This window comes from Ammospiza nelsoni, chromosome 2 (genome assembly GCF_027579445.1).
Source record: "Ammospiza nelsoni isolate bAmmNel1 chromosome 2, bAmmNel1.pri, whole genome shotgun sequence".
In the NCBI taxonomy this organism is placed as follows: domain Eukaryota; kingdom Metazoa; phylum Chordata; class Aves; order Passeriformes; family Passerellidae; genus Ammospiza; species Ammospiza nelsoni.
The window spans coordinates 66538467-66553406 of NC_080634.1; the positions used below are offsets into that span (position 1 = coordinate 66538467).

General features: G+C 42.6%; 1 protein-coding gene across 2 annotated transcripts in view; it reads right to left on the bottom strand.

The window, feature by feature from the left end:
* The window catches only part of PCDH9 (protocadherin 9), a 672648-nt gene extending 665826 nt beyond the window's left edge, over positions 1-6822 (bottom strand). For both annotated transcript variants that reach the window (XM_059493279.1, XM_059493278.1), the window contains exons 1-2: positions 6491-6822; positions 2104-5273 (exon numbers count right to left, since the gene is read on the bottom strand). In XM_059493279.1, the coding sequence (XP_059349262.1) occupies positions 2104-5139 (3036 nt within the window). In that variant the 5' untranslated portion in view covers positions 5140-5273; positions 6491-6822. The remainder of the gene's footprint in view (positions 1-2103; positions 5274-6490) is intronic.
* Between the last annotated feature and the right edge of the window lie 8118 nt (positions 6823-14940).

Consider the following 14940-nt stretch of genomic DNA (forward strand, 5'->3'; position numbering starts at 1 on the left):
AACACTAAGACCTCAGTGAAATTTGAATCAAGTCCATATATAGTTATAATTACAGATATTATTAAATGGAGACCAGGATATTTAATGTAATTAACACAGGTAACTCTGGAAATACTGCTAGTTGTTTCTGTATGGCTGTGGGAGTTTTATTCTCCTCAGGTTCAATTTTGCCATGCAGAGCTTACACATTCTGTCAGATAAAAAATTCTGGGTGTCCCAACTGCCTCTAGATACTATGGGGAGTTAAGTCTGAGTTTTCTGATAGAATTTGGAAATTGATGCCGAAATTAAAATAATCTCAGAACAGAAAAGGAATGTGTGGTTTAGAGGGATAACATTTTGCAACTGAAACTGAGGAGAAAACTTCAGACAAGCAAGCACATATTTTGCAGAGCTCTTCTATAATTTTTGGGGGTTGTTTGGATAGCTTTTTTTAACTTACGCTGACAATGTGTGTACAGTGCTGTGAGAAGGCTTAGGGAGTAGACCCTTCTTAAAATTCCCTCAGAGAGGTTAGGGGTTCGCGAGATTCTCCTGTGGTGTTTTCAGCGTCTCATAAAGAAGGAGCTGTGTCAGAGCAGTTACTTTAGCAGAGCTGCCTCCAAAGCGCTCGTTTTATTCTTAGCACCTTGTCGGTGTGACACCTCACAGACACGCAGAGTCAAGACACACTTCTGGGAACGGTCACCACAGCTAAGGCCAACGCAACAACCACAGGATGACTTTGCCCTAAACTTGGCTGCCGTCAAAATCCCTCTGCAAGGACGAGCCTAAATGTGCCTGGCCGGGCTCCCTAGGACCCGCATGCCTGACTAACTCAGACAAACCACGGTCCCTCGGGGGGGGCTGCGAGGAGCACGGACACGGAGGGAGCCGGCGGGCCCAGGCGCGCTCCCGGCCCCCGCGCGCTCCCGGCCCCCGCAGCCTCCGCAGGGCTGGCGCGGGGCCAGCGCGCGCCGCGCGGTGCCTTGGCGCCACCTACGGGCAGCGCGCGCGCGCGCTCCCGCGGCGCCAGCAAGAGGAGCGCCCGTAAAATGAATTAAGACAGCGACGCGTTTAAATCTTTATTAGCGAGGAGTTATTAGACCTAAGTAGGAGCAAAAAAAAACAACCAAAAAAAAAAACCCACAAAAAAAACCCCCAAATCAAAAAGCACACCTAATGCTGGATTTGGCTGAAATATGAGTCTCTCAGCTTCCTAATCCCTCTTCATATGGCGTGTTCCACAGTTTAAAATGAGATATGTCAGATCACTTATGCATTACTAAGATGAGAGAATATTTACAATGGGCTGACGTTTTTTTCTTTTTTTCCTGCATAATTCAGATGTATTCAGAGAACGCATTCCTTTCAAAAGTATGCTTTGGCAATTTTTTTTTAAATATGCAGCAAACTGTCTATGCAATACCAACTTTCATCTATTACAACAAAATCATGTTGAACTCAAACAAGAGGAAGACTTACATATGGCTTAGTTATATCCTACCAATAAACCACGTGCTTCACTGATGAGTAGCTTGGAAATTTGGCTGTCTTTGTTAGGGAAAAAAAAAATTAACCCTTTTAGTAACACTAATTTAGCAAGGTTCCAAATCAGCTCGAACAGCAAAAGAAATTGAAGCCAACTCACTTTGAAATTTGAAACAATGTACATATCCCTTCAACCTTGAAACAGTCAAATTTCTGACTGAAATTTAGCACATACGGAAACAGTTCTTCAATAAGTTTTACAATTGGACAGTTAAATACTGGGGAGAAAAAAAAAAGTCTTTTTTTTCAGTTTTGCTCATGCACATGTATGTGCACATGCATAGTCCTCTAACAACCAAAATTCTTCAAAACCCAAAGTATCAGAGGCATGTTGCAAACACATGTTTAAGCCCCAGGTAAATGATAAAAAGGTCAAGGTTTTAGTTTGTTTGTTCTTGTTTTTGGTGTTTGGTTTAAGTTTTTTTTTGTTCCCCCCATAATGTTAACTAAATTAAATTAGCATGAAACAAACAAAAAAAAACAAACAAACCCCACAACACAGTGGCACTTTCAATACTGGTTGATCGGGCACTTGTATGCAGTACTTATAGACCAGTAAAAGTGCTCGTTTACCTGTCTGGTGTGTAAGGGGCCCTTTGTCTTGAAGCCTCCTTGGGAACTGCACTCTGAGGCACTGAAGTGATCTGAACTAGTGGAAGAGCGTTTGGAAAGGGTGTCACAACCACCAACAAAGGTGTTGTCCAACGGGAGTTCCTGAATCACATGGTGCTTTTTCACTGAAACTGGAGTGTCAGGTTTGAGATGAAAAGCAGACTGCGGAGAGGCAGACTTGTAATGCTTGGCAAGATCAGGACTGTTAGGCTTAAAGGTTGATGGTGGTGCTGTGCCCCAATCAAATCTTCCTATACTTTGCTCCTCCAGCTCTGCTGGAAGGCTTATTGTCCCGTTGATAGGTTCATGAACTGCATCATCAGGTTTGGACTCCTCAATGGTCACAAAGTTCAAAAGAGAGCTCTTTGGAGATTTCCTTTTCTTCCTTTTCTTTTTCTTGTTTTGCTTGTTTTCCTGATTGGGAGACATCCACTCAGCACCTTGCTTGCTCCTCTGGGCAGCTTTGAATCTGGATGCATGTCGACAGCGAACAAGAACCGTGACAAATATCACCACTATGACAACCATGGCACCCGCCACGACAGCGATCATGATTGTGAGATAGTCCTCATTTTGGTAGGGTTGGCTACTGTCCCCTATGTTCCGATCCAAAGGGGTTTCCATAGTCCTGCGTATCAAGTCATAAATGTAAGAGGCATTTCCAGCAGTATCATTTACATATAAAAATACAAGCACAAGAGTATGCAGGGATTTGGGATAACCCAAATCACTTATGTTGACAACTAAGCGATGCAGGCCCACGTCATTAGGAGTTGGTTTCTCTTCCAGAGTTATATTACCTGTCACTGGATCAATCCGAAACAAACCCTTGTTATTGCCGCTTACAATGGTGTACTTCAGCTCAGCGTTCATGCCAGTGTCTATATCCACAGCAAAGACTTCGGCTACCACCGATCCTGGAATTGCTGAGAGTGGCACCAGCTTAAAAGAAGTATTGGAAGGTGGGTAGATGACAACAGGACTGTTATCATTAACATCCATCACGTTTATTGTTACTTTTGCTGTAGAAGAGCGAGGAGGTTGCCCTCCATCCACTGCCTTAACATCAAAGGTGTAAGAGCTCTGCTGTTCTCGATCAAAAGAAACATTGGACTTTATAACTCCAGAGTACGGATCCAGCACAAAGTTTTCATTGTCATTCAGGATGGAAAGGGTCACTGCTTTATTTTCCCCAGCATCTGCATCAGTCACTGTGATCACCCCCACCGTGCTATACTTTGGTAAGTTCTCTGATACGAAAAACTGGAAATGATTATGAGTAAATTTGGGACTGTTGTCATTTTCATCCAACACAGTAACAATTACAGCCGCCTGACTCTGCAAAGGAGGGGTGCCGTTATCTCGGGCTGTAACAGTGAAAATGAAACGTTCCTGCTCTTCTCTGTCAAAAACTCTGGAGGCTGTCAAAACTCCTGTCTTTCGATCCAGATCGAAAAAGGAGGCATTAGGACCAAGCTGATAAACAATGTCTGCATTTTTCCCACTGTCTTCATCTGTGGCACTAATAGTTGTTAAGTATAGACCACGCCGGTTGTTTTCAGAAACTGACAGCTCAATTACAGGCTGGCTGAAAATCGGAGGGTTGTCATTTTCATCCTCCAGCTTAACTCTTACCAGGGCAGTCTGGTTCAAGCTGGGCTTGCCAGAATCAGAAGCCACAATTTTAAAGCTGAATTCTTTGGTGCCCTCATAGTCCAACAAGGAAGAGGTCTCTAACAAATACTGGTTGTCGTAAACTGCTTTCAAGTGGAAGGGGACCTCTCGCTCAATGAAACAGATCACTTTGCCATTCACATCAGTGTCCTTATCTGAAACCGTAATTAGGGCAATCTTTGTATTGATGGGATCTTTCTCAGATAAGTACACTGTGCCATTGATGGGACTTATTATGTACCTGAGGTCTATGTTAGGAGGGTTATCATTTACATCAGTGACATTGATGGTGACAGTTGCCCGGGCTGGTGTAGAGCTACCATCACTAGCCAGCACTGTCACTTTGTGAATAGCAGTCTCTTCTCGATCTAAGGACCTCTGAACTGTAATCAGCCCTGTGGTGTTGTTTAAAGCAAAAAATCTTTTGGTTGCAGGGGCGACTTGGGCACCAAAAATGTATCTGATTTCTGCATTGCTTCCTATATCAGCATCTGTAGCATGAAGCTGAATTACAGAGGTGCCTACAGGGGCATTCTCTGGTATATGGACCTCTACTTGACTCTCTTTAAAGACTGGCCTGTTATCATTGACATCACTTACTGTGACTTGCAGGATAGCTGTGCTGGATTTCTGGGGGGTACCTCCATCCTCCACTTTGATTTTCATCACGTAGGTGTCCTTTTGCTCTCTGTCCAAGTTCTGCTGCACAATCAGCTGAGGCCATTTCTCCCCTTCTGGAGTTTCTACAATATCCAGTCCAAAGACACTCTGCCCATTTAACAACTCATAGTGCTGCACACCATTGAAACCTGTGTCAGGATCTGTTGCTGATGGGATTGGAAAGCGACTGTTGATCAGAGTGTTTTCTGGGATGGAGATATTGATGACAGGGGATGGAAACATAGGTGCATTGTCATTAGTATCCTTTACAATGATTTTTATTTTGATCAGCCTAAAAAAGTCATTGGGGAGAATCACCACTTCAAGTTCAAAGAAACACTCGTTTTCTTCTGCATAGGAAGCTCCAGCACATAGTTTTTCTCTGTCTATTCTGTTAGATGTTGTAAAGATTTCCCCCGTGTTACTGGACACTTTGACCAGAGGTGCATCCCCTGCTTTAGACACCAGTCTGTAGACAAGGCTGGCACTGGTCCCTGTGGCAGCATTGATATGAGAAATGTTCAGGTCCTTTGGTATGTTCCCTATGGGCACGTTTTCAGGCAGCTCCTCTCTAATAGTGTAAATAAGTTCTTGAGCTATAGCAGAATCCAGCCTTAAACAGGCAATCAAAGCGGCCAACAGGTAAAAATCCCTCAGGTCCATGATAATGTTTTTATTCTCTTTCCACGGATTTTAGGATTTAAAGGTTTCCAGAGAGGAATGATGCGCGATTTGCAAGAGGAGGCATGCATGGACTGCAGGATGCATTACATCTCATTTCTTATTTGGAGACATCACTGTCAACACAACCACACAGAACAGCATTATTGTTTTTTTTAGGCATGATAAATCCACAATCTCCAACTACTACTAGTTTTTGCAATGCATGCTTCCAGCAGTACATTTTCCTACTGCTCCCTTTTACAAGCAAGCCCTCCGGACAAATGCACCAATATCCCATTGGCTGCATTTGCTCAGAGTACGAATGAAAATAACTACTTGCAGGATTAAGGGCAGCTACTGTTTCCACGCGTACTTTCTGAATAATTTCTTGGTACACCCTGTAATCCCTAAAGTGCATTCCCCCTCGACCCTCCTCCACCCAGTCATTGGTACAAGTAAAACACCTTCCCGGACTACTTCTAGATTCGAACTGCTATGCCAGCTGCCAAATGTAATTTGCTGTTTGCTTCCATATGTATTTTTTAGCTCTTGCTAACCAGATTCTTCTCTGTTCGCTGTGCCTTGCGTGCCCCTCTATAGCTATCGTACTGGGAAATAACCACCCGGACATGCCGCTGCTGCAGCAGTCGTCACTGGCTACTTCACATCCCTGTTAACTGATGAGACAATAACAGGACTTACAGTTTCTTACACTCTCAGCTCAATGTTTCTTCTCCAGATGTTGGATACTTCTCCTTCTGTTTAATAACCTAAAACTTTATTTTTTTTTTAAACACAGTCTAAATCAGGAGGCTGGAAATTCCAAATGTAACTTAGAAGCAGGAAGCATGTTTACAGATGGGGAGAATATACATTTTCTGATGACATGAGGAGGAAAAAAGGTGCAGCCTTTCCCCACTGACACTGGTTTCCCTTCAGGATGATATTAGCAGCTGCCACATATAAATACTGCAGACTAATAATGCAGGTGGAAGGAAAAAAAAAAATAAAAGGAAAGCGACTGACAGACTTCTATTTGCATGCACTGCTAACCGCACATTATAGGGGTGCAAGGCTGCCAGCACCTACAGTTTGACGGAACTAGGCAGCCCCGAGCACTAATCTTATCTGCATTAAGCTGCACGGTAACTGATGCCTGTGATTACTTCCAGCACAGTAATGCAGGTAGGGATGCAGAGACAGCGAGTAGGTGAGCTTTTCCCAACAACACCAACAGAATCCCAAGCACTGATTCTTTCCCTAGATAAATATACTGCGTGCTGGCTTTTTTTTTTTTTTTTTTTTTTTTTAAAGGAAATGCATCCCAGCTTAAGGGTAACTTTGCACTTACGTTAGTTGTCTACCTTTGACGATCTGCTGCAGCTAAGCAATGATCTGTTCCAGCAGATACAGCACAATGCATCTGGTAAACCACCAGTTTTGGAGAAATCAGCAGCAGCCAAACGCTTCCTCCTCGAGATATGTGTTGCTTCGGGGTGGCAAATTATCAACTCCAGGGAACAAATTCACAGTTCTGTCGTTAGTCATCCTCTCCACGTTTCATTCCTGTGAAGCGGTGATCCTTTGGGTGCCTAACGGGCACGCAACAACCCAAACAAACAGCAAGAGAAAAATCCGGTGCACTTCTGAGAGCGGGGGTATTTTCCACTCTGCACTGCACACCATTCCCGTCCCTCTCTCGGCAGAGCAGAGGCAGCTACATGAAGTCTGCAACTTCTGACTGGAAATGGCAAGAGTTGGTCTGACGGTGCTTCTCCCTCTTTAGCTCTGGGGTGACAGTTGCCCAAAAAAAAAAAAAAAAAAAAAAAAAAAAAAAATCAAAAAAAATTAAAAAAAAGAAATCCTAATAGGTTATTGCTTTAGTGACGGGAGGAAGCGGCGGCGCTTTCCCTCCTCCCTCCCTCCTTCCCTCCCTCCTCCCTCCCAGCCTCTCTCCCTCGCATACGCTCTCTCCTTCTCCCTCTCTCTCTCTGAACTGAAATTCTTGATATAACTCTCAATAAGCCCAGAGGGAGGGTGGGAGCGGAGCGAGGCCACCCCTCCCGCCGCACCGCATTGGCCCGCGCCGGCGGGGGCGGTGGATGGCGGAGCGCGGCCGCGGCATTGGCCGCCGGGCACGTCGCTCCCCGGCCCGGCCGGGCGGAGGGGGCTGCGCGCCGCGCGGAGGGACCGCCGGGGCCGGGGGACGCGGCGGGCGCGGGAGCGGGAGCGGGAGCGGGAGCGGGAGCGGGGCGTTCCGCGGCAGGAGCGCGGCGCACACGGGCGGGCGCTCCGCGGCCGGGGGCGCGGAGGGGGCGGAAAGCAGCGCCGGGTTTGCGCGCGGCTGAGGGGTAATTTGGAAACAGGGGCTCGGGGTGCGTTTGGGCTGGCGGCGCGGTGCGGGGCTGTGCGGGGCGGGGCTGCCTCAGTGCGGGCTCGGTGTCGCTTGCGCGGGGCAGCGCGGCCGCCCGCGGTGCGGTGCGGAGCGGTGCGGGCCCGGCGCGGAGCGCAGCGCTGGCCGTGGGGCCGCCGCCCGGCGCCGCGCAGGTTCGGAGGCAATCGCCTGCCCCGGCCCGCCTTCGCCCGGTTCGGCCTTATATTTAATACATGCCCTTTCATCTATAATTCAGGCTGCTCTGACTCCAGCCCTGTCTCGGCTCCCATTTACGCCTGCACACCTTTCTCCTTCCCTTTCCCGAAGGGTCAGAGAGACACTCGCCAAGGGAGGGCGAGAGCTACTCTGCTGGTTTGGGTTTTGTCTGCTTAAACATTGAACTGGAAAAGATTCCTCCTCTCTGTGGTTTGATAAATAATAAAAGTGATCGTTTCGCCTTCCCCATAAATGACACAGGTAAATTATCCAGCTAGCCACAAAGAAGCATCACATGCCTGGAAAACACTGTAATAAAATGCCAATGTATTATGATGTGAGTGACCTCAAAAGTGTGACAAGAAGATGATTATAGTGCATTATCTATAGTGCATTATATGTAGTGCCTTTTTCAATGTTTTCTGAAGCATGAATGAACCTTTATTTGACTGTGCTTTTATTGCTGGCTTTTCTCAGCTTGAACTTACAAGCTGTATGCTAGAACCTATCCAATTTAGTATGCCCAGGTACGTGGCCATGCGGGCTGCTGCTTCTGGTTAAGCCTTTCAAATATATATGCATAGAAAAAAAAAACAAAGATAACATCAGCATTTGACTTTTTCTCTATGTGCACTATCTCATTTGCACATTTTCTGTGGATAGCATTGGTGAGCTAAAGATTCGAGTTTTACCTTGAAGATTTTACATTTTCAGATGCAGGCTCTTAGGCTCTGATATGTGTCTGCACATAGGATGCACTATTAACAAATGGTGGGAGCTGCTTGTACCTCTCAGAGCTCAGTAATTTGCATGTGTGCTACATACTGATAAATGTACATATCCTTGCAAGTCATATGGATGCAGACACTGTGTGTGACCATTGCACATCCTGTAATCCCATGATGTGTAAAGATTAAACACTCTCAGTTTTGCTGTGCTTTGTAGTTGTGTCCAAAATACTCTTGTTACTGTTACACGCAGAAAAAAAATTGATCCCGGTTTTGATGGCATTGAGTAACATTAGAAAACGGAACTGGATCTAATAATAGTTTAAGAAAAATGTTCATTATGTAATACAAGAAGGATGGCTGGAGCCCCATCATTGAAAGTCAAGCAAGTGACATGAAGGAGCAACCTTACTGCCAAACCACTTGGAAAAAGAATTCTGTGAATGAATTAAGTATGCAGTTCTTTTGTCTTTTAAAATACAAAGCAGAATAGCCATTAATAAAGGAGATAATTAGAACTGCTAGCATTCTGTGTAATGCAGTCTGCTTCTGAAATACGGCATGTTTATGTATGCATTAATAATACACACATTTTTCCTGACACTAGTCATATCACAGCAGTATGGCATCACAGACGTTTTATAGCCTCATTCTAGTAACATCACAGGCATATAACATTCTTATTCTAATCACACCACAGTCATTTCAATGTCACATTGTAGTCACATCACATAGCCTGGTAATAATTATTTAACTTTATTGCTAAGCTGAATAGTTTTCTGTTTGCTCAGGGATGACTTAAACTTGTAGTCAGAACCGATTAGCACATGCTCATAAATGAGCTCTTCTCATGTACATAGGGTTAGACTTGTGAGAAGTTAGGAAGAGAAAAAAAGAAATTCAGTGAACTAGTGTCTGTTGGACTTAAACCCAATGCAATCACAAGTCACAATAATAGCACATTTTTGCTGTTTTCAGAAGTAATTCTAGAAAGCCAACAATGTTTACATGTAGATCTGTCATGTTAATGTTTATGTGCTTGCTTTAAAACGCTGTAGTACTTTAACTAATCATACATTATTAACCTCATGGAAGAGGCACGTCTTTAAACTGTTGTATTTGCACACCAGATTGTAAAATTGAGGCCCAGAGTACCAAAGGGGTGAGAACTGTCACAACTGCTTCTAATAATGGTAGAAAAAGAACAGAAGGGGCTGAATTCCTGAGCAGGAGTTGGAATCACCCAGTGCAGCATTAACGCCATCCCTGCAATGTGAGGAACTGCTCTGAGCCGTGTCCTGTGCTCACTTGAGTAGCCTCTTGTTTCCCCTCTGGTAGATGTTTATTCCATAGCTCTTACGTTTGAGAAAACTGCAGTATTTGATGTCACATTCCCCTCAAATGCAGCTGTGGTGACATTATTTGTGCTGTTTCTTAATAATTGCCTTTCCTTACCATTGTGGATTAGCCTTTTGTCTATGTACAAGAACACTGGGTTGGCAATCACATCACACCTTATTAAAATGACTTCTGTATTATAACTCACTAACTATTCATCCACATCATTGCTTGTTATCTTCGCCTCCATATTATTATGTATCAAATTCTTTTCCATATCATATTTGACTCAAATTCTAGCATGCTAGAAACTGACTCCAATTATTCTGTACTAGCTATAGTCAAATTGCACTAAATGGAATTGCTTACATTGTATCACAGTGGCTACAGGCTCACACAATGCATTATACATGAAACTGATTCACATTATGCTTAGCTAACTAAAGACTTTAATCTTGAAGTGTTGAGCATAAAATGCTATCATTCTTCACTGAACTGGCTCTGGTCACTTGATCATTTTGTACCTGGGATTGCCTCTTACAGGCTGTTATTATTAAAGCAAAATGGCTTTTCCTCTCCTGCAGTTCTACCACTTTCTGTAGAGAGCTGATTCATATGCTAATGAATGAGCTTCCTTATTTCATGGCAGAGCACTGCAACACTGGAACCTGACCTATGGTGCACCTTTAGGATGTCCCCCTCAGTGCAGCGTAGTGAAAAAATGCATTATAAAAATCCACTTGTGTGTTCAGATAGCAGGTTATGTGCTAACTATTGAGCAATCCTTAATATTATCCCCAGAGGCCTTATTTCTGTATGTTGCTGAAGTCATTAGGAAACCCATCCTTGGTCCCATCTGCAATAGGAAGTATTCAAGGCCATATTGCCAGTTCTGCTGAGGTCTCTCAGAGTGTTTCTGATGTGGCTGTCCCTGGAAGGAGAAGAGATTAGGAGTTCAGTGTGGCAGGTAAAGCAGTGAAGACTCTCCCTGTTACAAATAGTTTTTAATCCATGAAGGAGTCCACCTCTACAGGGCTGACATTGTCACTGCTCCAAGTGGCACTGGCATTGCTATATCCTTGATTTTGGCTCCTGCTGAGTTCAGCCTCATAGTAACCTCAGGAAACCCACTTCTTACAGGAAGCACTGGGCCAAAAAGTGATGCCTGTAATCTGCTGCACTCCTAACCACCAAAATGGTCAGGGTTTCTGTAAAGATGAAAGAGGAATGCTATGGAGTCAAGAGCAGCATCTGGAGAGGATTGTGGAGACCACGTTTTCTTTATATCCTTACAGACATGTTTCTCCTTGCAAGCATGATGCTTTGGTCCAGACTTTGTACACCTAATGGTTTGTAATTCAGGAGCTTGCTTCAGAGTGACCTAGTCTTCTTGGGCAGAAGGATTGGACCTGTAGCCTTTATTTACATTAATGAAGTCAATAAAAGTGTTTTGGGTAATGTAAATCATATGTAACTACAGCATTTGAATAAGCCAGGTAATTGTATTATAAATACTATTTATTTAATATACCTTTTTTTGCAATTTCAAAGTGTATTTAATTGTTTTTCAGAATGGTTGTGAGAGCTCTAGGAAAGGAAAAACACTTATGTGAGCAGCTCAGGACTATATAATAATCTGTACTCTTAAATAAACAGCAGTAGCTAAGTCAGTTAATGATTAATAATTTAAGCCATTGAGCTGCTGAGATGGGGAAGAGTTGCAGAATTGGGACCTTTTAATGTGTCTTTCTTCAGGAAAATAAACTCAGTCCCTGGATAATCAAATCACAAAAGGGGCAGGTGATGACCTTCATTCCATTTGAATGGCAGAACTAAATTTAAGTGAATTTGCCATTTTTTTTTGACTGACAAAGATTGCAAATGTCAGTTCATGGCTCTGAAGGGTCCAGAAGTGCACAAGCTGAAAGCTGGCATTTTGCAGTGCCAATGTTTAATCCCTGTCACTGTACGATACAACAAAGTGCCCAAGTCCCCTTAATTATTGCTGTTTATTTAAAGGTACAGATTAATATGCAGGTTTGAATTGTTTGCTTGAAAGTATGTGGGGCTTTTTCCTCCCTCACAAGGCTTAGTGTCTATTTACTATAATACTAAGAATCCATTTGGATATTACTAAAGGAGAGTAATCAATGCTGTTTAAAATGCAATAATTGGAACACTTAGATGTAATTTCATGTGGCACAAAAAGAAAAAAAAAGCTTAAATCTTTGCTACTCTCATGTCATTTTTTATGATGGAAGTACCTGATGAATCAGAATGCAGAAGCAGACTCCAACCAATGAGCTTTTGTGTAAGGCAAAAATATTCCAGAACATGCAAATAACCTGATGTCTTATTGATGCTTTATTGTTTCAAAAGAGTAGAAAGGAAAAGAAATTAAGGCTTTCAGACAAAAAAAAAAAAAAAAAAACAAAAAAACAAAACAAACAAACAAAAAAAAAAAAACTCTGAAGAAAGTTTTACTGAAGCATTTTCATCTCCATCAGAACACTAATGATCAGAATGAGACCCAAACCATGGAGTGACACCTCCTTCAGGCATTGTCATGGTTTACCAAAACAGACATTTCCTTTTTTTTCTGCTTTCAACTTATGACCTGCTCCTTGCTTGCACAGAATATAGAAAATGCTCAATTTAAATCAATATATATACTCACACTAACTTGCATTAGCGAGATTGACATCTTTACACCTGGGTTTGAACCTAAATATCTTCTTTTTTGAGTCCTACTCTTCTGTCATTCATGCCTCACCATTTACAAAAGGTTACTAAGGTAGTAAAGCTTGATTAAACCCTATGTCCTCTGGGGGAAAAAAATGTACTTGTTTGACGTAGACATAGCTTTATTCTTTAAATTACAAAGGCAGGCAGACAGATGACTAATTTCTCTTTAAAAGCATCATGCTGTCATAATCACTTCTTATTTCTAACACTTTCACATTTCTTAATGCCCCTGTTAACCAAAGCATCTATGGTTTTGAGGTTTTACCTTTTGGGAATTGTATGTTTAGTGTCCTGGTAGTAGAAATATTGCAAGAGCTACACCCTTTCATTGAGCAGATGATGCCCATCTATTTGCCAGGCATATGCACTGAAGGGAAGAGCACGGATTCCTGGCTGCATCCCTTTTCTGTGCCCCACTGGCATGGCTGTGGTTTTCAAAGACCCTTTGTTCTTCTGGACTCAAAATCTATAAAAGACAAGGTGCGTGCCCTCCTCCTATGGGCAGCAGTACCCCAACTCTGTACATGCCACCATATTCTGAGGAAGTACTTTGATGTAATTTTGGCTTTCTGGAGGCCAGTTCCTCTCTGAGCTCCTCTTTATATGGAAGCCAGAATTCTGCACAGTGCTCATGCAGAGCTGAGCCTGAAGGAAAGGATTAATCCAAACAAAATTACTCTCACAAAAACAATGGGGGAGAATTACAGGTCTGTGTTTGGCATGTATTCACAGAATAGGAAATGTCACCAAATATCTTTGCTGTCATTTACATTTTGTTCAAAATCCTAAAAAAAAATATTAGGTTCTAGGCAAGAGAAAAAATCTAAAGGACCACAATATGACTTCTCCATAGATTTTCACTGTTCCATTTAGCAACTTTTTCGTCCAGGTTTCTTAATGGGCAAAAGTCACTCAAAGTCTTAAAGCAAAAAATGTGTTATCATGTAAGTAATAATGTAAGCAAAGTAAGAATATACAGGTTACGGGGCATTATTTTCCCTTTATGGAAACTAACTGGGCATTCTTAGAAAATAGTTTAGAGGAAAAATAAATTGGAGTTTCATGTGTTTTCCTTCTTTATTACTAATAAATCACTGCTTCTGCCTCCCATGTTGACAAGCAGCAGATGTTTCAACACAAACTCCATCAAAGTTAGTCATTTTGTCCTCTCTCTTATCAGTGTTTCTGTCGCTCTGAGGACGACATGCATCAGGAAATAAGTAAGCACCTATCTACAGGGGCATCACTCAGTCATGCTTAGACAATTATCACTGCAAAACACACTTCAGACTGATCAATAATTGCTTTCCTTGTCAAATTTCAGGATGTCACAAGCAGCACCAAAGGAAGGGATCAGACCTGTGCAAAGCCTTGTCTAGACAGGTAGATTAGATTGCTTTTAGTCCTAGCAGAGGCAGGAGGATGCCTCAGTGGTCTACAGCAAAGCCTAACAAAGCACCCATCGCCCTTTTTCTTGCAATGGACTTGGACAGACTCGGGTTGTGTGAGCAAGGAAAATGCCCCCTCCAAGGGAAGGCACCTTATAATCTGAAAAATTCAATATTAGGAATAGCTTGGAAGTGCCACAGTTTTTTTTCCCTGACAAAGTTTGTTTTGACATAGGCCAGAAAGTTGTTATTTTCAGATGGATTTACAGGGATCAGTTCTTAGATTCTCTTTCATATCTCTGTCTTTCCCCTTTATCTTTTTAAAGCTTAGATAGACTGAAGGCCTTCTGTCTGATTCATGTATATCTGTGCTTGCAAGCCTCAGGTCTGTGATGAGGAGAGGATACTTGTTTCTAAGACAGAATATTTTGAAAAACAGTAAGTTGAGTTTATTCACAGTCCTCTTTAGACATTCTTCTTCTGTATAGAATATATCTGTATAACTATTTGTCACTGAAGACAGTAAATCTGAGCAATAGAAAAAGAAACCTACAGATTTTCTTGGACTGAAAACTCAGGTAAAATGCACCTGATGCCAGAATAAGAACACATTAAGGTGTAATACAAAAATGATACATTTATCTGATTGCTGTAATTGTGAGGTCTTTTACTTTAAGGCATAACCATGTTAGTCATTGTAAAGCCAGATCCACCTTACATATGCTGTTACCATACCCGGGAGGAGTAATAATTATAAAGCCTTTTTCTCCCTCACTGCTTCAGTGCTGTCAATTCCACAAAACTCCTGTGCAATTCAGTAAACTTGATACACTGAACACTAGTCATTTTAAGATGTGCTTCAGCTGCTGCTTGGTTTGCATTCCTGTTCAGCTGATTCTTGACTGAGAAATGTAGGGAGTCTTACTGAAATATTAGTATTTGTTTAAGAGCATGAGTGCCAGAGGACTTCAGGTTACACAGTGAGACAGCCATCTGTATTCAGCGCAATATT